This window comes from Vidua chalybeata, chromosome 11 (assembly GCF_026979565.1).
Source record: "Vidua chalybeata isolate OUT-0048 chromosome 11, bVidCha1 merged haplotype, whole genome shotgun sequence".
Classification (NCBI taxonomy): Eukaryota; Metazoa; Chordata; class Aves; order Passeriformes; family Viduidae; genus Vidua; species Vidua chalybeata.
The window spans coordinates 14,525,676-14,548,479 of NC_071540.1; the positions used below are offsets into that span (position 1 = coordinate 14,525,676).

The 22,804-nt window shown below is 47.0% G+C and overlaps 1 protein-coding gene across 2 annotated transcripts in view; it reads right to left on the reverse strand.

Moving 5' to 3' along the window:
- The window catches only part of EDC4 (enhancer of mRNA decapping 4), a 33,148-nt gene continuing 10,344 nt past the window's right edge, over window positions 1–22,804 (reverse strand). The window contains exons 9-29 of one of the 2 annotated variants that reach the window (XM_053952629.1): window positions 22,436–22,519; window positions 21,827–21,922; window positions 20,747–20,849; window positions 20,115–20,295; window positions 18,774–18,846; window positions 18,254–18,345; window positions 17,411–17,607; window positions 16,606–16,694; window positions 15,700–15,853; window positions 14,132–14,595; window positions 12,909–13,010; window positions 11,796–11,948; window positions 10,496–10,532; window positions 9,532–9,712; window positions 7,458–7,613; window positions 6,617–6,732; window positions 5,775–5,940; window positions 4,419–4,605; window positions 2,494–2,713; window positions 1,654–1,817; window positions 1–414 (exon numbers count right to left, since the gene is read on the reverse strand). In XM_053952629.1, the coding sequence (XP_053808604.1) occupies window positions 222–414; window positions 1,654–1,817; window positions 2,494–2,713; window positions 4,419–4,605; window positions 5,775–5,940; window positions 6,617–6,732; window positions 7,458–7,613; window positions 9,532–9,712; window positions 10,496–10,532; window positions 11,796–11,948; window positions 12,909–13,010; window positions 14,132–14,595; window positions 15,700–15,853; window positions 16,606–16,694; window positions 17,411–17,607; window positions 18,254–18,345; window positions 18,774–18,846; window positions 20,115–20,295; window positions 20,747–20,849; window positions 21,827–21,922; window positions 22,436–22,519 (3,208 nt within the window). In that variant the 3' untranslated portion in view covers window positions 1–221. The remainder of the gene's footprint in view (window positions 415–1,653; window positions 1,818–2,493; window positions 2,714–4,418; window positions 4,606–5,774; window positions 5,941–6,616; window positions 6,733–7,457; window positions 7,614–9,531; window positions 9,713–10,495; window positions 10,533–11,795; window positions 11,949–12,908; window positions 13,011–14,131; window positions 14,596–15,699; window positions 15,854–16,605; window positions 16,695–17,410; window positions 17,608–18,253; window positions 18,346–18,773; window positions 18,847–20,114; window positions 20,296–20,746; window positions 20,850–21,826; window positions 21,923–22,435; window positions 22,520–22,804) is intronic. The other variant, XM_053952627.1, reaches the window with a different exon arrangement.

Here is a 22,804-nt window from a genome sequence, read left to right on the forward strand (position 1 = left end):
GAGATTTAACTCTCAAAAAAGAGGCTATTTAGGAAAAATAAGCCAAGTGAATGTTCAGTGACAATCTGGAACTATACACAGATAGTGTTCGCCTTGGAGACATCACACACGCGTTGATAGATTTTCTGGCAAGAGCTCTTAACACCAGCCAGGCGCCGTTAGAAACTACAGATCTGCTGGGTGGGCTTCGGTGGAGCAGCCCACCAGGCAGCCAGGTCCTCCTAGGTCATGCCAGGGGTGACCAGGCCCTGGAGCATGATCATGAGGCGACGCGCAGGCTTGCTCAGAGGGTTGTGGGGTTCCACCTGGAGGAACTGGAAGAGCTTTTGCCGCACCTGGTTCATGACTGACCCCATGTGGTCTCGGGTGATGGGGTCGCTTTGGTCAAGGTGCATCACTGCATCCTCCAAGTAGCTGAAGGAGAGAGAGCAAGGTTAGGACCAAACCCAGAATACAATCCCGATCCGATTCAGTTCATGCTAGTGCTGGAGACGTGGTTTTGATCCATGCTCCACCCAAACTCTGCAGTATGTTCACTTGTCACAAAATAAATGTTCCTGACTCACAACAGAGTCCACCTATCCCTTCCTAAACATGTGAGGTCAGCCTACAGCTCCCAGCCTGCCCACCTGCCCCACAACCTGGCTGCTACAACCAAGGCAGAGGCAACAGCCAGTGAGAACTTCCCACACTGCTGGAGGTGACTGTCAGTAGATATTTTCTTAAATACCTTTAAATAGAATTAGTCACTCACTAGACAGTAAAACCCCTCAGCAATGAGGCTCAGTTTGTGTAGGGTTACAATAAAATCCATTCAGGAAAGGGTGGGATAAGATCAAGACTTTTACCAACAAGACACTCTGATGTTCAGATAAGCCATCAGCTTTTAAATCACAGCCTGAGTAAGGCAATGTGGTCACTGCAGGCTTTCAAAAACAATCCAGTTTAAACTTTACAGCAGCAGCTTTAACCCCAATTACCAGCCTGTAACTTGAAGCTCTTTTCAGTTTTTCTAGCCTGCTTATCCTTATTGAGTTAAAAAGTCAATTTAGGTAATTTTTCCATACAAGCCATAGTCAAAACCTGTAGGTACTTTAACAATTTAGCTTTTAAGGGCAGATAGCAGGGTTTTGACTCAGACACTAAAAATGTTCATGGCAAGTATCAGTACAGTCACTATTCTGTCACACAAGCTTTGCTTAGAACATCTACCAGAAATTATACCAGTAGCTCCTGCTGCAGCCTCCCACTGAGCCTTTCTGACAGTCACGACAAGAAACTGCTGACACAAAGTCCAGTGATGGGTTGAGGACAGAGCAAACTTGCCCTAGATATTGTACTATCCAGAAAACATGGCACTATCCTTTCTTTTGCCTCCACAACAAAATTGTTCCGTGGGGAATGGGGATTGCCGCACAGGCTGCAAATATTTACAGGCTACAATACCCAGCACCTACTGCTGGGTAATCCTTCCACTACTACCTCAGGGCAGTAAAGCTTTCTGTGGCAATGCTGACATATTTTTCTGGCTCTAAACATGCCAGTAACAGGCTACAAAAACTCCAGCTTTTGTCAAAGTTCTACCTTCCACTTCTAGGCACTGAATTTAAAGCCAGGGCTAAGAACAGGACCCAGTTCTCTGGTCATACTCACTTCAACTTCAGTTCTGTACGAGTGCCCAGATCTGAGGAGAGCTGCTGAATGAGGGAGAGCAGCACAGGCTGGGACAGCGGGCATGGATGCTGTCCAAATACTTGCTGAGTATCCACAGTCTCACAGACATAAAGAACCAGGTTGAGATCAGCTGCTGTTAGAGCCTGCAAGGAAGACACAGCTAGAAATGCACAGGAACCAACAGGCAGGTGAGGGACACAGGACAGCTCTGGGATGCTCAGTGGCTCAACAGCCTCCTCTGGGAGCAAAAATCTCTGCACCTCTGCTGTACAGGCCAGCAGGGCCATCTTTAGGCTCTTGCTCTATGCTCTGAGGACACCTGTGTTCCAAGGTGAACAGAGCACAACCAGACAGAAGGGAGCAGGTTACTGTCAGCAGCATGGAGCTGGGCCAGCAGTGTTTCCCAGAAGAGTTTGCCTGCAGCAGCTCAAAGGGATCTGCCTGCATGTTCACAGTCCAAGGCAAGGTCAGGCCCCAGCTGGTAGATCTGCCTGGAGAGGCTTATGAAGCTGCTGCTCTTCAGAGGTGTGCCACATGTGAGCGCCGATGGCAGAACACGCTGGTTTACTGGAGCACTGACAGGACTGACAGGACATGGGCAGGGATGAAGGAACTTAACTGCTACCAAATCATGGAACCTGCACGGCTCTGGCTCCACCTGCATGAGAGCAACTGCACCCCTCAAGCACCCCACTGCCACAGGTCTTTTCAGTCAACTCCTGTGTAAGCTGTTGTGAGATTATGTGCCCACCCTAAGGAGCCCTTTTTTCCTTCTCAATCCCCAACAAGCAGTGGATGACTACCAGGAAAACTAGGTACCTGCTGGAAAGCTTGGTTGAGATGTCCCTGCTGGAGCAGCTGAAGGATGTGAGTCTGCTGGGACTGGAAATCCATGTGAGTAGAGGGGATGGGTGTCCCGGCTGCCGAGCGCATTGCCTGGACGATGCTCGAGGTGACAGCTGCCTGCTGCTCCTTCATAGCCAGGCTCACTTCTCCTTTAATGACTCTCTGCACCTGGGCCAAAATAGACTCCTGCATGCTGAAAAAAACAAAACAGAACCCATGGGCACCTCTGAGAAGAGCCCAGGGATAACACTGCACAAAGCTTATACCAGTGAGAAAACACAGGCTGGTTTGCTTTTTGTAGTGGGGCTCCCTAAGGGTTCATACAAATAGATCTGAGGCACAGGCAACTCTGTGGCCAACACCACAACGTCCCAGGGTGCACTTGGAAGATGCTGGGATTCTGTGCAGGAAAGTGACATTTCAGGGAACTAAGTCTCTCATCAAACAGTGTTTTAAATCTTTAATGTCTCTGGCTTACAAGCAAGGCGACTAAGCTGTGGGGTTATCCCCAAATGGGGGCAGCTTCCTACAGGAGATCTGTCAGATGCAGCTCCTCATGTGCAGATGACACCTTTAGAATGAGAACACACACTGGGCCTGTGCCTTCTCCACAGAAGAGGATTTCACAGTGCAGACTCTGCTGCTCTGTGTGACACCTTTTCCCTCAAGGGCTGGATTCTCCCCTCTCACAAAGGGTACAAAGCATCAAATCTCCTCTATCACAGGTAGAAAAGCAGGGCTTCCTTGGGAACAAGCACAGCCCATGCAACAAGACCAGGATTTAGTCTGGTGGCTTCCTGGCAACTCTGGCCTGCACTGAAGACCCCAGCATGATCTGACATATGCTCTAGTGGCTTAAAGGAGACAGGGTTGTTCTGCCCCCCAGCCAGTCCCAATGCCTGGCAATCTGCCACTGTCTCATGGTGTGAATGTGCTGGAGGCACTGCTGGGATCCCATCCTGAAACCAGGAGGGCAAAGCACAAACTGCTGCAGAGCAGTTGTGGGGAGAGAGAGTAGCCTGTAGAAACTGTATGCCTGAGGACACTGAGTAAAGAAAAGACTCTTCTGAAATGATCTTCAGGAAGTCCTCAGATTTGAGTCTGTTTAGTGGTGCCTTAGATCCTTCTGTTCTCCATTGTGCACATAGGACCTGGAGAAAAGCAGGCCCTGATCTTCCCAACGCAGCTGGGAAACCTTCTCTGGGCAACAGTCACCAGCCCACTTGCTTTGCCATAGTGCAGGGCCAACAAGCAGCCCTACAGCACTCCCTACTAAGCAGGGAGAGGGGCTTATGATACGTGCATGCATGTCTCAGGGACATCTCCTTCCAAAAGTCCAGCTGCCAACTTATTGTAGGAATATAAAAAGGTAAAAGACTTTAGAAAGTGCAGAAAAGCCCCAGAAAGTAGACAAAGCTAAGAAAGGCTGAGAAATTTCAAAACCTTCTCATGAGAAAGCTAGGAAGTTAAGAACCAAGTGAATACATTTATATTTATCATAAGGAACAAGAACTCATTGATAGTTCAAGATGTGAAAAGTCCTAGATATATGTTTTGCAAAGATAGAAAAAGTTTCCATCCAAAATAATGAATTATTGTGTATTGTTTGAGGTTCATAGAAGTCTTTTTGTTAATGTTAAACCCACGTGGCTCCTTCTCTTATTGGTTAGAGTATAATGACTTTACACCTTTTCTTTTATGCTATTGGTTCAATGAATATGTAGAAAAAGGCTTTGCATGGGCTGCCACCTTGTCTCTGATCTGTGTTTGCATGGATGTTGTTATTTCTCTGTGTCTCTTGCTTTTTACTTGTATGATACAGACAGATAATAAATCCTAAGTCTGCAACCAGTCAGGGTCCGTCCCGTTTGTGAGACGCGGACCCATCCAGCGCTTACTTGCCCACGATGACGTGCAGCTGGTGCTGCACCTCAGCATGGACGCTGGCCGCGATGGTGGACGCCAGCTGCTCCGTGGTGCTCTGGAAGGTGCTGATGAGCTGCCGCAGCTGGTTCAGCAGCGGGTCCCGCACCTCCTGCTCTCGTACCTTCTTGTTCTTCAAGTGAGCCTCCAGCTGCTGGATATCTGCAACAAGCAGAGAGGGAGATGTTTGTGCCATGTGTACCTGTGGGGATGATCAGGGCAGAAATCCAGCTGCCAGGCTCTACATGTTCTCCAGCAGAAGCGATTGCTGAGCCTGTGTATGAGCACGGGACAGAGGAGAAGCACAAGCCTTGTTTTGGGCTGTATTATATTAAATTAGAAACCCATCTTCCAGCCTCCCCATCAACACAGGATCACACGACACAGCAACAAACCCATCAGTTCTACAACAGACTTCTACAGGCACTCCTTGTTCAGGGGACATAAAGGCAGGAGTGAGGGTGTTTTATTTGATACGTTGTGTGAATTGTGATCTGCATTAGTTCAATGCTCATGAAGAAAGAGGGGAAATTTTTCTGACAAGAAAGAAATCATGTCTCCAGAGATTTAAAACCTGTATTTTAAAACATCTTAGGAACTGGCCTGATCAAAAGGGAGAAGAATGTAAGCTCTCGTATTTGTGGGAGAGGAAGGGTGCAAAATTAACAGCAGCTGGAGACACCCTGCAGATCTGTGGCCAACAGAAGTCACTGTGCTAGCACTGGCCACATTTAGGCCCTCTCAGATACCAGCTCTGCAGAATAATAGCTGTCCAGCCTCCCCAAAGGCCAAGGATCTGCATCCCAAGCCTGAGAAGAGGAATGATCTTCTGCAGTGCATCAGTGTACAGTTGTCCTTACTTAAGGCTATGCTCTATTTCAGCCTGACTATGTCCACACTGTTCAGCAACTATTTAACCTCTGGTCATCCCAGTACCCTTTTCTAAACGTTCTCCAATCCATTACCCCTCTGAAAGGAGGGCCTAGCTGCAGGACTGCTGCCCTCTCCATTCATCATGTTCCTGACACCAGGATGGGACAATCCTGCAACTGGGCTTTTCCTACTCAATAGATGAAGTCACAGATTCCCAGAACACAGCTGAGTGTTTTGCTATGTGGGCTACAAAGACCAGAAGTGAATCCATACTCTTATAGCACCACCCACAAAAACCTCCTCACTTCTGCTTCCCAAGATGAAACAGAACACATGGATGGGCTAAGAGGTTAAACACTCACCAGTGAAACTCTGAAAGGCAAAAACATAAGGCCAACGTGTTGCCAGCCACTAATGCAAATAGTGCAGAGAAGACTTGAAGGAGAAAATCTACTCACATTCCTGTGTGCCCTGCTTGAAGGTGTCATTGATTTGCTGGAACATGGACTGGCAGCTCTTCTCAAAGGCTGGCAGCACGACGCTCTGGAAGGCCTCCCTGTAGGCTGACTGGATGGGTCCCTGCAGAGTGTCAGCTGTGGCCCTCACAACACTGTCTGTAAGGTTCTTACAAGCACATAGAGAAGATTCCAGAAAATTAACTACAGTTTGCTCCAGGACTAAGGGTGTGAGCAAACACCAGGTCCCTACAACACACCCATGCCAGGTAAGGCCAGCCCAGCGTCCAAGGGTGTTCCCTTGGCTCTTCCCACTGGCCAGGCTGCACTGTGACTCCAGCAGGCAGAACCTCTGCTTGCTCAGGGGCTGCCCAAAACCAGCACCACTTCCCTGTACTTCTGCTATAGAGCAAGGGAAGATGGCACAGTCAGGCACAGCTCCTTTCCCCTTCTCCTCCTTCCTTCCCAAAAAAAACATAATTCCCTGCCATGGTAAGTAAGCAGCTTGTGCCCCCTAAATGATGTAAATATGGAGAACAGAATGCAGCCAGTCAAACATTTGCCACTTGACTGAGCTGGCCCTAAAAGTCACTGCTGTGGTGAGAATTTCTACTCTAGTAGAAAATGAACAACTTGGTAAATGAAAAAAGCGTTAATGAGGCAAAGTGGCAGGGGAGCATACAAAGAGCTTGTCCTCCTAATGAGACCATGAAAAAGCTTTGACTACTGGCAGCTAAACTGGCATTACCTAGAGACAGAGGTGAGTGGAAAAGGCATAAGAAATTGCTACCCAGGCAGATGACAACTCAAGTGTGCCCTGGAAAAGCTACTCTGGTACTCCTTACCTTTGATTTCACTAGCTTGGTAATATTCTCTTTCAGTGTCCCCTCGACAGCAGTGAGCTTGGTAGCAATAGTACTACTGAGCTGGCTGACGGTAGGGTCCATGCTCTTGGAAATGCCTAGACATAACAAAAACAGAACAAAATTGCAGCTTTAAACCTAAAGTCACACTTCGAAGCCCAGAAAAGAAAATGGAATCAAATGGTTGTTGGATATGACACAGCAAGGGACAATGATCACAAACTGTGCTTGGGGAACTAAGCTTGGACATTTGAAGAAAGTTTTTGCTAGGAAGGTGGTACAGCTCTGGAAGTCACCAGAAGTTGTGGAACCTCCAGCCTTGAAGGTTTTTAAGAGTTGGTGTGACAAAGTCACAGCTGACCTGATCCAGAATAGAAAGTAGCCCTGCCTCAGGCAGCTACTGGCTGTAGGCTTTCCCACCAGCAGTTTTTGGAACATTTCCTTACATGTATGGTGCCAGTGCATCAAGAAAGGGCAAAGACAACTTCAAGCTTGCTCCAGCCAAGTCTCAGCATTTCCAAATTCATCAGCCTCTTTCACCTTCCTCCACTGAACAGACTCCAAAGGCTTTAGAGATTATTATGGAAGGTCAGACCACACTCTCTGGAAAGGCATTCCCTCTGGGAGCCTCATACTGCTTCTAAACCACAGCCCCTCTTCTCAGATTACAGTGGGGCCCACAGCAGCCTGTTGTGCAGACAGACTGATGTTCACACAACCTAACTCCTGCTTCATACAGTGCCAGCACCTTCCCAGTGTGCTTTTGATGCTGATGGAGCTACCAGTAGGGATCCACCTCCCAGCCTCAGGCAGCCACACTCACACTGGGGCACTGTCTTCTTCATCTCCTCCCGAATGGTCCTCTCCAGACGGTTACACACAGCTGTGGACAGGGACTGGGAGAGCTGCTGGGACAGGTGCTCCTGGAGCTGCCCATTGCGCTGCTGCCCTTCCATCAGCACCCGGTCCAGTCTTCTCTCTAATGAGAATTTGGGTTAAGGAGCACAACAACAGATTTCCTGCCTACCCACAACGCTCCTGTCCACAGAGATGGACAGTAGCCTCACCTCCAGAGACTCAGTGAGAGTAAATGTGCAGCTCTGGTGAAAGAGTGGTCTCATAAGATTACTGCTGTGTTCCTGAAACAGGGTGCTCTTAAACAATTGATCAGGGTGAGAAAAGAGCTTTGGAATGCAAGATAGGAAAGCCAAACAGCTAAAGTAAGTTGGACAGTACTGTTTCCTACATCCTGTGGTTAACTTGGCTGCCCCATTAGCAGCTCAGCCCCAACCAGCCACTCACCCACTCCTCTGCAGCAGGATGGGGGAGAGAACTGGCAGGGTAAAAGTGAGCAAGCTCATAGGTTGAGGTAAAGACACTTTAAGAAGTAAAGCAAATGCTGCACATGCCAACCAAACAAAATAAGGAATTAATTTACTACTTCCCATCAGTGAGCAGGTGCTCAGCCACTCCCAGGAAAGCAGGGCTCCCTCATGCCTAATGGTGGCTGGGGAGGACAAACACCATCAATCCAAGTGTCCCCTCTTCCTCCTCCTTTCCCCCAGCCTTTACTGCTGAGCACAGCATCACACAGTGTGGGGTCACTGTGGGGTCACCCCCTTTGGTCACTGGGGATCAACTCTCCTGGCTCTGTCTCCTCCCAACTTTTGACCACCCCCAGCCTTTGCCTGGTGGAGCAGTGTGAGAAACAGAGAAGGCCTTGACAGGGCTTAGAAAAAGCAAAACCAGCAAAAACATCTGTGTGTTATCAGCATTGTTTTGGTCACAAATCCAAAACATAACACACACGATCTGCTGTGAAGAAAATTAACTCCATCTGAGCCAAAATCAGGACACCAGAAACCATCAAGTCCAATATCCATAAACAGCAAGTTGGTAAGAATGGTTCTATAGGATGGAATTAGTGGATGTAAGTGATACAGTGATGGGAGCAATCCCAGGCTTCAGGCTACTCATACCTCATGAAGTAAGCAACCTCTCTGAAGGAGTCAACACACAAACACATCTTAAACAAACTAACACCTTGAACTCTGACAAAACAAACAATGAAATGACAATTCATCTGCTGACAAAATTCAATCCATGCATAAAGTTGTGGAGAAAGGAAAAATTATTCTAGTATTACAATATAGCTCTAGACACTGAAATTCAGTAGAAAAGTATCTAAATTGTCTGTGAATATAAGACTGATGGTCAAAAAAGGAAAATCTGAGACTAATTAATAGAGAAAGCCATTGTCATAGAAGTTAAGAGTGGTTTCACACATGAGATAGGCTGGAGCTGCTCCATTTGGGGAACATAATGAAATTCAGTGCAGCCAATGTACACAGGAACCAATGACTCACAATACAAATAATTGGATACCAGGTTTGAAAGCAGCAAAAGAAAGTACTTCTCAGACAACACGTAAGGGACCTGTAGACCACCATATGAATAAATGTGGACAAACAAGATAATTTTATATCCAACTATGCAGTATGGCAGCCAGATGCTCTTTCTGGTCTAAGTACTGACTTGCCTTGAGGAGGAAAGGAAGGAAAGGATCAGCCCATAATTACTCTTGTGCAACTGGCCACTGCCTGAGGTGGGATAATGTACCAAGTGCACCTCTGGTCTACAGCAGCACTGCAGCACTTATGGCTTAACAGTTAACTAAGATTTAGTGGCACAGAGAAAGTGTCAGTTCTTCTCTGTTCTATTTCTGAGTTTCTTGCCCTGAGAAAGGGCCTGAGAGGAACTGAAATAGTTATACTGCAGCCAGGCAACTGTACTGCACCTACAGCCCCACACTCCCAAGATCCTTCACCTTTCTGAGCCTTCCTCATGCCTCTAGTCTGCCTTGCAGCCTTCCACTCAACATTTGCAAGCAAGGATACGCTCCTGCTCCTGCTGGGAGTCGATCACCCTCTCCATGTGGCCCATGAGGGAGCTCTGGATGGCATCGAGGTGATCCGTGAGTCTCTGCAGCAGCTCCATCTGGTTCTGCCGCAGCTCCGAGAGCTCCCGCTGTTGGCCCCTCAGGATGCACATCACCTCATCCTGGAACTCTGGTGTCACCTACATGTGGACAGGACAAGCATTCATTTCTAACAGGACTGGAGGTCAGCTGAGTTTCTGCTCAGTATTGAGTCAAGCCCTGTGCCTGGAAGCGAAGTGTAACACACAACGCAGCAAACAGGACCAGTTTAATGCCTGCTCCCAAGAACTGTTGTGACAAGGAATAAACGGATAAAACACGGTTCCTGCATGGAATTAATAAATGGTTGCTTAGAATATCAACTATTTAGATACAACACACCCTTCAAAACAGATTTTACTCACTTTAGGCCAGGTACTGAGAGTGTTGGTGCCTACAAATGTAAACAATGACCTCAAACACTCACAAAAGAGCTGTGCAATCAGTACAGTAAAGAGGCTTCTTTAGAGCACTTTTTCAGATCTTTCATTTATTTGAGAACACCAAATAACTGGACAAGTATAAATTTATATATGTTGTCTCGTCCCATGCTCAAAATAGTTCAAGGAGTGTGAGGATCCACCCTTAAGGGGAAGGAACAAGGAGACACACACATCAAGGTCAAGCCCCCTGTGACCCTTTCTTTGACAGGAACAGCTTAACTTGCTGCAGGCAGAGGCAAGTATGAGAAAGAAATCATCAGTGTGGAGAGCACAGAGATCCTTCTCTGCTGCATGTCAGCACTGAGCAATTCCAAGCCCAAGTGCAGCCCCCATCTCAACCTGCTAGGGCATGACCCATGCTACTTCAAGGAACTGGGATGAACTTTCTCTAGGTCTTTCCTAGTAAGATATGAAGCATCATGAAGAGCAGCTCTGACTCACCTGGTTGTTAGATGATCTTGGTGACTGGTTCATATCCCTGGAAATAAACAGAGTAAGAGTAGTAACCCAGTTATGTCATTTAACTCCTCTTATTATCCAAGTCTTCTGCCAAAACAGATCACACATTTTATGGTTGCTTTAGATTTTACACCCCAGCTCGCCTTGTGTAACATGGAGAATGACGGGAAGGTGATGAAATCCCAGTCCCTACAGCACTACTGCATTATCATTTGCACTGTTCACAGACCCTGAAATTCCTTACAGACTGGTCCCTTTGCAGGCAAGAGACCTAAACCAAGTGTTAATGAGGACTATTACAAAGTGTACTCCACACTGGTTTTTCAGTTTTGTCCAAATTCGAAGCCAGGGAAGACCCAAACAAAAAACAAGTATTCATTTGTTAAAATTTAGAATGAATGAGCACAAATCTAGTGTGATTCCAGCTCTCAAGGTGAAGAAACTAGTGATGCACTCCAGCTCATACAGCAGAATAAAGAAAAACCCTGAACTGATCCACTAATATTGCATGTCTCCATCAAAGTCACAGATCAGTGAAGAAAAGTAAACACTTTTAGTTCCCAGACAGTATCCACTCAGCAACTTCAAAAGGACTGAGACAGAAAAAGTGAAAGCCATTTCAGAGGCCAAGAGCTCATGGGTGTCACTGTGCAGGACCACAGCCAGAATTAAATGCCACAGCCCGTCTTTGTTGTGATCTGCACAGCCAGAGATCCAAATCATGGAGCTATGGGAACACAAGAAAAGGAGGGAGCCCCGTGCAGAAGCTCTGCTGCTCTCCTCACACTGATGCAGACAGATTGGTCTAACGTGCCATGGGCAGACCTTTCCTGTCACCAATTTTCACTCACAGGATATTGATACAGGCATGTTTAGAAACACACAGAAGCAGCAAGCAGGTAACAAATGACACATATTGCTGAACAAGGGCACTGTGCCGCTGTTCAGAAGCCAATTAAAAATGGAGGCCATTGTGACACTCACAGTTCCAATGAAGCCTTCACTGAAACCAGTGAAAGGGCCCCTTGTCCCCTCCCGTACATTCTTCTCAAGCTCAGGCTGTATTTTGGATTTTGAGTCCTAGCTGGAGAAAGTGCAGAACTATTCCCACGCCCGAGTGCCAGTCAGTATCTGAGTAACCAGCAATGCCTTCTCTGGGGTTCCTGCCCGTTGCAAAGGGCTGGGAGCACTTGGCTGCTGCCTCAGACCCCAATGGCAGCAAGAGGTTGTGGCCCTGCCCAGCTGGTCCCGCAGCCTGGGTGCCCTGGCAAGCCCAGCGTACCCGTCATCCTTCTTGCCCTTGCGCTTTAGCTTTGGGGAAGCCCGGGGGGATGCCTTGACTTTCCAGTCCTTCACAGGCAGCCTCTGCGCAGATGCTTTGGCACCAAATCCACCTGACGTAGAAGCCAAGCTTGCAACTTCATCATCATGGTCACTGTGAAGGAACAGCAGGGGACAGGACATCACTCACAACACTGGCTGTGTCAGCCTTCACTGCGGGGATGGATTCATCCACACATGGCCAGAGTCAGCTACAGACACCCCCAGTTAACCTCTCACAGCCATCTCTACAGAACTCACAACAGGCTGCTCTGCTTTGATCCAGGTCTGCTCAGGCTGAGCTCGAGTGCTGTGCAGCAAGGCTTGGAGGGTCCCTGCATTAGGGACAGCAGGGCCCAGGCAGTGTGGCTGAAGAATGCCTGTTTAGCTGCAAATACTGGCACACGAGCCCCAGCATGGCCTAGCAGGGAACCCAAGCACAGCACAGCACATCCCTACAGCTTTACAGACAGCAAGCATGGACACAGAACACATTGCAAGAACAGAGGAGGATCAGATGAGCCTAAGACACCTGTGATCCTCAGTACCTTGTAGACTCTCCCCTGCTGACCAGCCTCCAAAACAGGCTGCATGTTTCAGTCTGAATTTACGTGTGGACTGTGGACAAACCTCAGCTGTCAAACAGGGCTGAGCTTGTCAGACACACAAAATGTGCCCACAATACTCCAGGGGCACTTATAAGGGAGCAAAGATGTCAGAAGCAAGAAACTTACTCCTGAGGTACCCTTGCTACCTTATATAAGGCACAATATTTGGAAATTGATCCCTTAATAGGTTTTTACTGGTAATTAAACCAAGCTTGGTCCATGCCTTTAGAGGCAGCACAACCAAATCTTTCCCTACAGAGACTAAACTGGAGAGGGCCCAGAGGCCAGTCTTTAGATGAGCTGAAGTCATCAGAACATGAGGGAAGCTGGGTTGCAAACCCATATTAAGTCAGAAGACAAAGCAGAGACATTCACCCCTCACGTGAAGGCTGGCTGGGGACAGAAGCACAAATGCAGCCTGAGCTGAGGCCATGCAGGGTGAGAGAGGGGGCTGAGCACTCTGGTACCTTTGTTCTGCACTGGCATCCTGGCTGTCATGCTGCAGAAGGTGGTAGCTGTGTCGATGGTAGGAAGAGCTCTTGTGCTTTTCTTCAACCTCATCCCTTGGGCTAGAGAGGGGAAAAAAGAAAATACCATCACAAAAGTCTCTTTCAGTTTGGATATTCACTATCTCCAATTAGGTGTGCCTGAATACAGCTTGCAGGAAGAACTTTACGCAGAAGTGAGCACTTGTGAAATCTCTCACAGTCAGAGACAGTTGATCTGGTATTCTGATGTAAGACATCCAGAAGGATTCAAAGACAGGGTGGGATCGAGGGGACTTGCAAACTCCTACAAAAGTATTTTCTCAAGTTCATGTTATGAGTAAAAGAAAAAATATTGTGTAGAAACACAGTCTTAATGCCCTCCCAGAGCCATCAGATGGGACTGTTTCCTGAAACATCCTCAGCTGTGGAGGCACAAAGTGAGGCCTTTCTTTGCAATTCTGATGATGGCAATAGTCCAGGACTACCTGAGGGACAACACTGACCCTCTCAGCCTTCTAGTCCTGCTGAAAAGGAAGGTGTTTGCAGGTTCACACGACGCATGTAGCCCCAGCCTAAGTGGTCTCTGGATATGCCAGAAGCATCTCACTGTTCTCATCCTACTACAGGACAGGGACACTAATTCTGTGATGAAACCCAGCACTGCTCCAGCATAACAAATTGCTCCTTCTAAGCAGCCTAAGTGATGCTGCACCATCCTTCATTCCTGCTCCACTGCCATTTATTTTCTCCCTGCTAAAGTACTTTATGTATTTATAACACTAGCTGAATAGAGCCAGTCCTAGAAGAGAGACATACAAGCAAACCCGTCTCTTATTTTGTCAGTTGATTCAATAAAAGCCTGCATCACCTGGGGCAGAACATAGCTTGTACTGGTTTGATTTCCAGAGCATGCAAAAAGAAATCTCAAGTCTCCATGTGAACATGAAGGCCAACAAAGTAGACTTTTCACCTTCTTAACAGAGATCATTTATGCTGCAAATGTATCAGAGAGCAAAAATGGTTAGAGGTGGCCTAGGAAGGTCAGGACACAGCACACAGGAAGGCTGACTCATCAGATCCTTCAAGGGAAAGAGGGATGAAGAACTGCTCTGGATTAATCACAACATAACAGCTTCTCACCAAGCTGCCAATTTGGCAAGTGCTAACAAACTGCCCTGTGCCAGACAAACCCAAGGGAATACCTGTCTGCCATGCTGTTCCTGGTTTCCCGGGTTATGTCAGGAGCCGCCGGCCACGGCTGACTCACAACGCTGTCAGAAGATGCATTTTCCTGAGTTAAAGCAGTCTCCAGTAACGATGGAGCGTTCAGTCTGTCCACCTCCACTGGAGGCATGTCCAAAGAGTGGTGGCTGTGCTCAGAGTTGTGGCGATTCCTGGGAGACAGCAAGTGCAAGGCAGAGGCAGCTGAGGCCATACTGTCTGCGTGGTGCCCGGGCTCCAGCACCTCCCCAGGGAGCCCGGCCGGAGCCGCCGCAAAGCTGCGCTGCAGGGTCTCGGAAGCAATCTCTGGGATATCCTGGGACATGGCTGTGGAAGCAGAGGAAATGACATCTGGAGAGCGCTCACGGGTGGGAGAAGCCTGGGGCACCACCAAGGGCTCCACTTCCTGCAGTTCCAGTGCTAGAGAGGAGTTTCCTGGTGTGACCTAAAAACAAAAATCAAACAAAAATCCTTTAGGATAATGTGGAGACACTCCAAGAACCCCTGGTGCCTTATACTAACTGCCTCTGGAAACAGCCTGCTGTATCTTTTCTCATGTGATTCCCTGGGTCCCACTCCATCAGATAGAAAACAGTCCCAGCACTTGTAGTGGACTCTCAGCTGGGCTAACAACACTCTTAAGCCAATGCTAGTTTGAACTCCCTTTCAAAAGAAAATGTAACACTAATTCTACCTCCCTGCTCTGCTCCAGACTCCCTCCTCTTTGAAGGAGAACATTAGTTTTAACATTGAACATCTCCTGGACTGAAAACTTTTTCAAGCTTTGGTCATGATCTGTTTTACACCAGAAATTAAAATTTAGGGAAAGGAAATCGTGATTTCACACTCATCAGACCAACAAGCAGGAATCAGCCTTTCCAGGTAGCACTGTCTCTTAACACAAAGGCTGACCACATCCAGCCACTGGGACAGTGACAGTACAAGCTACAGCTGTCTCTCTATTGCTGTATCTGTAGCTGCATCTCTCAGAGACACACTGTTCTACATATGGACAAATTCCATCAACATGGCTGAGCAAACTGGACTGCACATCTGTGCCAGCAGCTGTGTTTTCCAAAGGGCACACACTGTCCCTGTTAACATCCAAATAAGTGTAATTTCATAGAATCCTAGAAAGGTTTGGGTTGGAAAGGACCTTAAAGCTCATCTCGTTCCAACCCCACTGCCATGGGCAGGGACACCTCCACTAGACCAGGTTGCTCAAAGCCCCATCCAATCTGGCCTTGAACACTTCCAGGGACGGGGCATCCACAACTTTCCTGGGAAGTCTACGCCAGTGCCTTACCACCCCCTGAAAAAAGAATTTCCTCCTAACATCTAACCTAAACCTCCCCTCTTCTAGCTTAAAATCATTCTCCCATGCCCTATTCCTGTCTCCTCATGTAAAAATTCATTCCTTAAAGCACTAAAAGGTCACTCTGCTCCTCAGAGCCTTTTGTTCTCCAGGCTGAACAATTTCAGCTTGTAGAGGCCCACACAGAGGTTCCTTGGCCCATGAGAAGGAAGGGAGAAGCATTTGGAGCCTTACTGGAACAGGTGCCTTTGGTGTTAGCTTGTCAGGGAGGCCTGGGATAAGAACAGAGTGACTCCTAGGACTGGTCTGGAGACTGCTGCTGCTGCTGCTCAGAGTGAGGCTGGTGTCCAGCTGCATCTTGGGGCTCACAGTCAAGTCTTCTGAAGCTCTGCAGAAACAGGCACCAGCAAATCAAGCAGCCCAAAGAAATGATTGATCTGTATCAAACACTCAAGGTGAGGCGATGGGGTACAAAGGTCAGTGGAGGAGCCCTTGCTCTTTCCTCCACGGTAACTACTCCCTGTCAATGAGCACCTGCATGTCCTAGTCCTCATACAGCACAGAGAGATAATAGGTGGAAACAACAACAGCAACAAAAAGGGGCATTACAATCTTTTAGAATTCGAGGGGCCAGTGGTGAGAGAAGAGACCAATTGTATCTCCAGTGGACACTGTACAGAGTACAGGGGGAAACAAGACACTATAAGATAGGTCTCCTTTTCCCAACCCCCAGAAGTGAAGTTCTCTCCCATGTTATGCAGCCAAACCCACTGTCACACTGTAAGATTTTCCTACCAGTCCTAATTCTCTCCCTATCCTTGGTGGCTGCAGAGTTCTCTTACCTGTAAACAACAAGGGCCCTTTGGGAAAAGCATGGAGAGCAACAAAACTGAGCTGCAATAACAGAATCCCTATGAGGCACACATAAAACACTCTTGTTGGCCCCTGGATGACAACAGACATCTTCCAAGCTGCAACAGGGATGCAAACAGCTGCCTATACAGGGATGTTGAGACTCAGGCCAGTTTCTAACTCAGGTTACAATCTCCTCTCCTGCAAGACATGCTACAGTTCTGTGCTATCCCAAAGGCCTGTGCCAGCCCAGCTGCAGATGCATTATTTAACTCATGTGCTATTTACCTGGGCAGAGAGGCATCTGTGACAGAAGTGCTGCTCATGGCTGTGACTGCAGTCAGGGAACTGACACTGCTGCCTGGAGAGACAGCGATCTGGAAGGAAACACACAGCAGTCAGGATGGCACAGAGGGCAACAACACAACTCAACCTCACAAAGAAAGATTCCTAGAGGGTCTTTGGTGAAGAGGGAATAGAAAACACTCCTATAGACTGGGTTGTTCTGCTAAGGTGCTCATGTGCTGGTGAAAGGCAAGTCCCAAAACATCCTCATCATATGGCTGCTTTTACTGGGGAACTGCTGAGGCCCCAGAGTGTCCTCACCAGTGCAGAGGCAGAGGGCTTATGGCAGAGAATGGGGTACTCCACTGGGGTCTCACAAGTCTGAACAGTCCCATCTACCTACCTGATCATTTCAGATCTGCATTCCCACAGGACCCCATCAGACAGGATGTGCAAAGGTGGCATATTTTCTTCCATTTCAGTTAGATCATATCCCCAAACAACACGTGTAAACCACTAAAAGCAGTCTCCCAGCTCAGATACAGTTATTTAGCAAACCCATTTTTCTACACCTACATCAGTGGTTTGGCAGTTAAACACAGCACTTACAACACAAGCTTAGGCCAGTTTAGCATTTTAGATATGCCAACAGGTCTCTGCTCAGTCTGCTTACATGCAGAGTTTCCTGTGTGCTCTGCATTCAGCTAGCAGAGCTTATTACAGTCATTACAGCTGGAAAGCGTGTCCAAAAGTACCAAAATCCACGCCCATCTCTTGCATCACCATAACAGTGCTGATCTCTGATTACCTGTTGAAGAGAAGTACTTGGTGTCATGAATGCATCTGGAGTCATCAGCTTGGGTTTGGCATCACTGGAGAGAGAAAGGAAGTCTGCTGGCACAGGCAGGTCAGCGATACGCCGCAGGTCTGGCTGGGAGCCGTGCACAGACTCCTTTTCAGATCCCAGCCCTTCCGTGCTCAGATCAGCCATGTGGTCTGGAAAGGCTTCAAAGCAGAGGTACAAATCAGATGGAACTTCCCTCCAAGACTAAAGCTCTAATTCCACAAAGTATAAACTTAAGCTATTTCATGCCATGCTTGATTCCAAAAAGAACAAGCAAAAACCCTGCAACATCCCAGTCAAAGCTTAGAGCAAAGCAAATCCTGTGTTATGCTTTCTCTTTGTATGCCAGACTGGATTTTATCAGGCTTTGATAATAAAATGTCCAAGCTTCTTTTCTTCCCTAAAAGCAAGGCCAGTTGAACTGCCACATCCCAAAATGGTGAATGAGCTGAAAGAGCTCATCACAGACAGCCCAGCCCCCTCTACTCCCACAGTTCTGCTGTCACTCTGATCTCTTCCACCTGACAAGAGACAAACTTCAAGTTTCTTTCACAAGTGCCAAATCACCCAGGAAGGTGAACTCAAGCATGCACAAAGCATTAGCACTCCTGGTCTAACACATCCCAAACTCCATACTCACAACCAGGGTCTAACCAGCTTCCTGCTTCACTGCTACTCCATATTCAGAACCCTTTATGCAATGACACCACTGCAGTACAAAGAGATACCCAAAACCCTCCTGCTCTCCCCACCAATAATTTTTAAAGGCTCAGCAACACTGAAGACCAATTTAACACACGTGCTCACCAAATTCTTCATGAGAGCCATGGGCAGGCATGGAAGCACTTGTGTCAGGGCTATGAAGAGGCTGGAACCTGATCTGCACATCCTGTAGGGCCCTAGAAAGAAACAAGCATCTCTGATCAGCTTAAGAACCACCAAGAGAGGACTTAAGGCATCATTAAGGCTCAGAAGATTTCTCTTCACTGAACTAATTCCCTTGGAAAATGCTTCAGTGTTTTCTGCCTGTCACAGAAGCAACAGAAGCTGATCCTCAGTCAGCCGTGTCACCCAGTTCTGCCACCCAGGGTATTCGAGGTGCTTCCCAGCACTTGTGTGTGAGCACAACTCTTAAATCACTCATGGCCATGGAAATACAAGCTTGTCACACCATTCAGGTCTACCTCCTAGTAAGGCCATATACACCACAGCCAGAAATTTCTATGGGGCCAACTAGCTTTTGTTATGAGCAAAAGAATTTAACTTAAATTTCTACAGGTCAATGCAGGGTTAGGATAAATACAGAAAGCTGCACACACATACTCACTTGGTGTGAACACAGAAGAGTTTTATCAGCACACCTGCTGCTGATTCAACAGCCCCAGAGCCCTGAGAACCTTCTGGAAGGGAGACAAAGGTAAAATATGAAGTTGCATGGAAGCTACACACAAAGTACTACAAAAACATCACAGCAGGATGAACTGACAGCAAAGAACCAGCACAATACAGATTCTCTTTATCAATGATCTGGATGAGGGGATTAAGAGCATTCTCAGTAAGTTTGCAGACAACTCCACAGAATCACAGAATATCCTGAGCTGGAAAGGACCCATGAAGATCAACCCCTGGCCCTGCACAGAACACCACAAGGATCACTGCATGTGCCTGGAAGAATTGTCCAAATGCTTCTTGAACTCAGACAGGCTCAGTGCTACAACCACTGCCCCAGGGTACCTGTTCCTGTGCCCAACCACCCTCCGGATTAAAAACTTTTTCCTGATATCCAACAAAATCCTCCACTGACTCAGCTTCATGCCATTTCCTTGAGTCCTGTCATTGGTCATGAGATTGAAAAGATCAGTGCCTGCCCCTTGTGAGGATGCTGGAAGACTGCAATGAGGTCTTCCTTCAGTCTCCTCCAGGCTGAACAGACCAAGTGACCTCAGCCACTCTCCATACAGCTTCCCCTTCACCATCCTCATGGCCTTCTTTTGGACACTCTCTAACAGCTTAGTGTCTTTTTTATATTGTGGTGCCCAAAACTACACATGGGACTCAAGTTAAGGCCGCACCACTGCGGAGCAGAACAAGACAATCCCCTCCCCTGACTGGCTGAGGATGCTGTGCACCACATTAGGCAGGAGTGTTGATGTGCTGGAAAGGAGCAAGGGCCTATAGAGGGGTCTGGATAGGCTGGATTGATGGGATGAGGCCAATTGTGTGAGGTTCAACAACGCCAAGTGCCAGGTCCTGTGTTTGGGCCACAATAACCCCCTGCAGCACCATGGGCTGAGCAGAGTGGCTGCAAAGCTGCCCAGTGGGAAAAGACCTATGGGTGCTGGTTGAGAGCAGCTTAAAATGAGCCAGTGTGTGCCAAGGTGGCCAAGAAGGCCATTGGCATTCTGGCCTGTTTCAGCAACAGTGTGACCAGCAGGACCAGGGCAGTGACCAGGCCACACCTTGAATCCTGTGTTCCAATGCTTGATAACCCAGCTTAAGTCTGGTGAAGAAATTTTTCCCAACACGCAATCTAAACCTCATTGGGCACAACCAGAGGCTGTTTCCTCTTGTCTTGTTATTTGGGAGAAGTGACCAGCCTTTCACAAGAAAGTCATAACCAGCCAGGAAAGAAATCCTGATCACACAGCAGCCAAATTTTGTCACCTACCTACACTCAAGTTGTCATTTTCCTCTTCTGCCGGGAGCACCTCAGTGTGCCTTAGCCGGCAGCGGCTCACAGCCTGGATGCCAAAGCTCAGCACTGGGTGGGTAAGGAGGAACTCTGAGATGGAGCTGAAGTAAGCCTTGCCCTCCTCTTGGTTCTGCATCAACTCCATCACATACAAGACCTGGAAATGGTAAATCAGAGCTTTCAGAGCAGACCATGCACATGTGTGGGGACTACAGAGCTGAGCATCCAAACCAGATTTGGAACAAGGGAAACAACATGAGGAATAAAGCCTGGATCTTGACATTTGACATGGAACATTCAAGGGAACCACAAGCACCACATTCCTAAGCAAGTCAATGCTGATCAAGAACTAAATCCTACCATGCCAGGCACAAGTATCTCCAAATGAGAGTTTTACAAAGGGTGAGAAATAATCCTTAAGGCTCCTCAGGATTACTCAGCTGAACTGCTACCCTTTTTCATCAAACAGTGAAACTGCTGAGTCAGCTTCTGCATTTTTATCTGCTAACATGTAAATCCCAGACCTAGGCAGCAGAACCAGTCACATACAAGGCCAATTTTGCTTCAGCCACCATTTCCCACAGGCAGCAACAAAATTAACTACTTACTTTTCTCTGCACATCACTCAGTATCAGATATTCAGCAGAGAGGTCCAGGCAGACCTTCAGGCTGGGAAGAATACTCATGGAGCTGAAGATGTCAGGAGAAAAGCTACATATACAAATAAGAGGGAGGGGGTGCAGACAGAAAGGTAGATTAGCCCAACCAGCATGATTGCTATGAAACTGCACTAATTACCAAAACTCCCACTGAACCTTAAGGAGTTTACAGCCCTATTACAGTGCAACCACCCACTAGAACAAAAACTCCTTGGCTGAAATCACTGCTGACATCAGCTAAGAAAACAGCTAAGAGATGTCACAATAGGATCAAGTTATGGATTCTGAACACTGAAATGGAAGGTGACAGTCATTACTCAACATGTTCCACATTCAGGAGTATAAGAGTCAATGCTACAGATTTAAAATCAAAAATTCACCAAATCAAAATAACCCTTCCACAAGTTTTGGACCTTCTGTGCTGTGAGGTAGAAAAAGCAGCACTTAGCTCTATGTCATTTCTTCTCATTTAAAGAGGGAAAGTCCAAAGTGGCCTTAAGCATGTTTGTGATGAGAGAAGCCATGATCCACCATGAGAAAAATAAAATTAGGGAACCTAAGCTGAGTCAAGAGGTGGAAAGCACAATTTCAATTTCTGGACCTAGATGGCTCAACATTTAAACCTTGGATAATTTCTTAAGCTCTTATCAACACAGCAGCTTCTCATAATTTAAATAGAAAAAGCACTAATAGGAAAAGAAAAATCCTAGATTGGTTATTGGATATCTAAAATTTCTAGAGAAGAAAACACTCAAGGTGTGCAGTTTTGTTGTGCAATCTCCCCTCATGCTACAGCTATGTCTATGCTTTACAGAACAAGGCAAAGAGAACAGATCTTGGTAACATAAATAATAAAAGTATAAACTTCCCTGGCCTTGCCTAAGCTTGACCTGACTGTCTGACACAGCTGAGAGCTTCCAATGACAGGTCAGAATGGCAAAGAAGTAGAATCCATTGGACATCAGGGATCACCTTTGCAAATTCAGTACCTGTAAATCCCACCCTTCAGGGGCATCCACCAACACGTACCGAACAGTCTGCAAACAGGTCCAAGACACTGTGCACCACATCTTCAGTTCTCTGTTCTGATCGGCTCCTGTGATGAGGAACCTCCAGAAGGGAACTCTGTAGGCACAACAGATCCAAATTCTCTTAAAGAAGATCGGTCCTTCCCAGAAAAGCTCCTCACAAGCTGCCTATGGCTGATTTTGCCCAACCATGGCTTAAAGTTCCCAGAAAATTTCTGCTCTGAGGCAGACTAGAAACCACTACACCTCTCAGAAACCTTAAGGCCAGAACTGGAGAAACAATAACAATAAAAGCTATATTTTCAGCAAAGGAAAGTTGAAATTTGGAGGACTAACAGGCCATTTAAGACTGACCATACCACACAGCTGAGACTCCTCAATTTAGAATTCTCATTACTTTCATGGAATTGGCACTATGATTAAGGTCACTTTAGGTTGTGCTTCAGAGTCTTATTTATTTCTCCATCACTAGAAAACTGACTAAGGACTTGTTCCTGCTACAAAGCCAAAATTTTAAAGTACTATTCAGTTACAAGGCACTTTCAAGGCAAGGCAGAGCTAGAAAACAATGCTGAACTTTAATACTTCAAGGACAGCATTGGGGACTTACTCTGGGTCTTGTTTTTTATGGTTGTCACAAAAGAGCAAGCAGGAAAGAGGTCTACCATCATGGGGCTTCCACTCATGAAGACACCTAGGAATAAATCAGAGAAAACATCCAAGTGTGAAGGGAATGGTAAATGAGGAGGATGCTGACACTGAACACACAACTCCTTGTCCAGAAGCCACAAAGCATTACTGACTTGTAGCTCTCCTTATATAAAATAAGGAGATCACACAGGCAAATATTGTTACCAGTAAAAAAATAAAATCCCATGTTGCCATTTGGTCAGGTGTCTTAACAAAAATACAATGCAAAAAGAAGTCAACATGGAAAAGAACAGCTCAGAGCAGCTTCCTGCATTTACACAGACAGTGC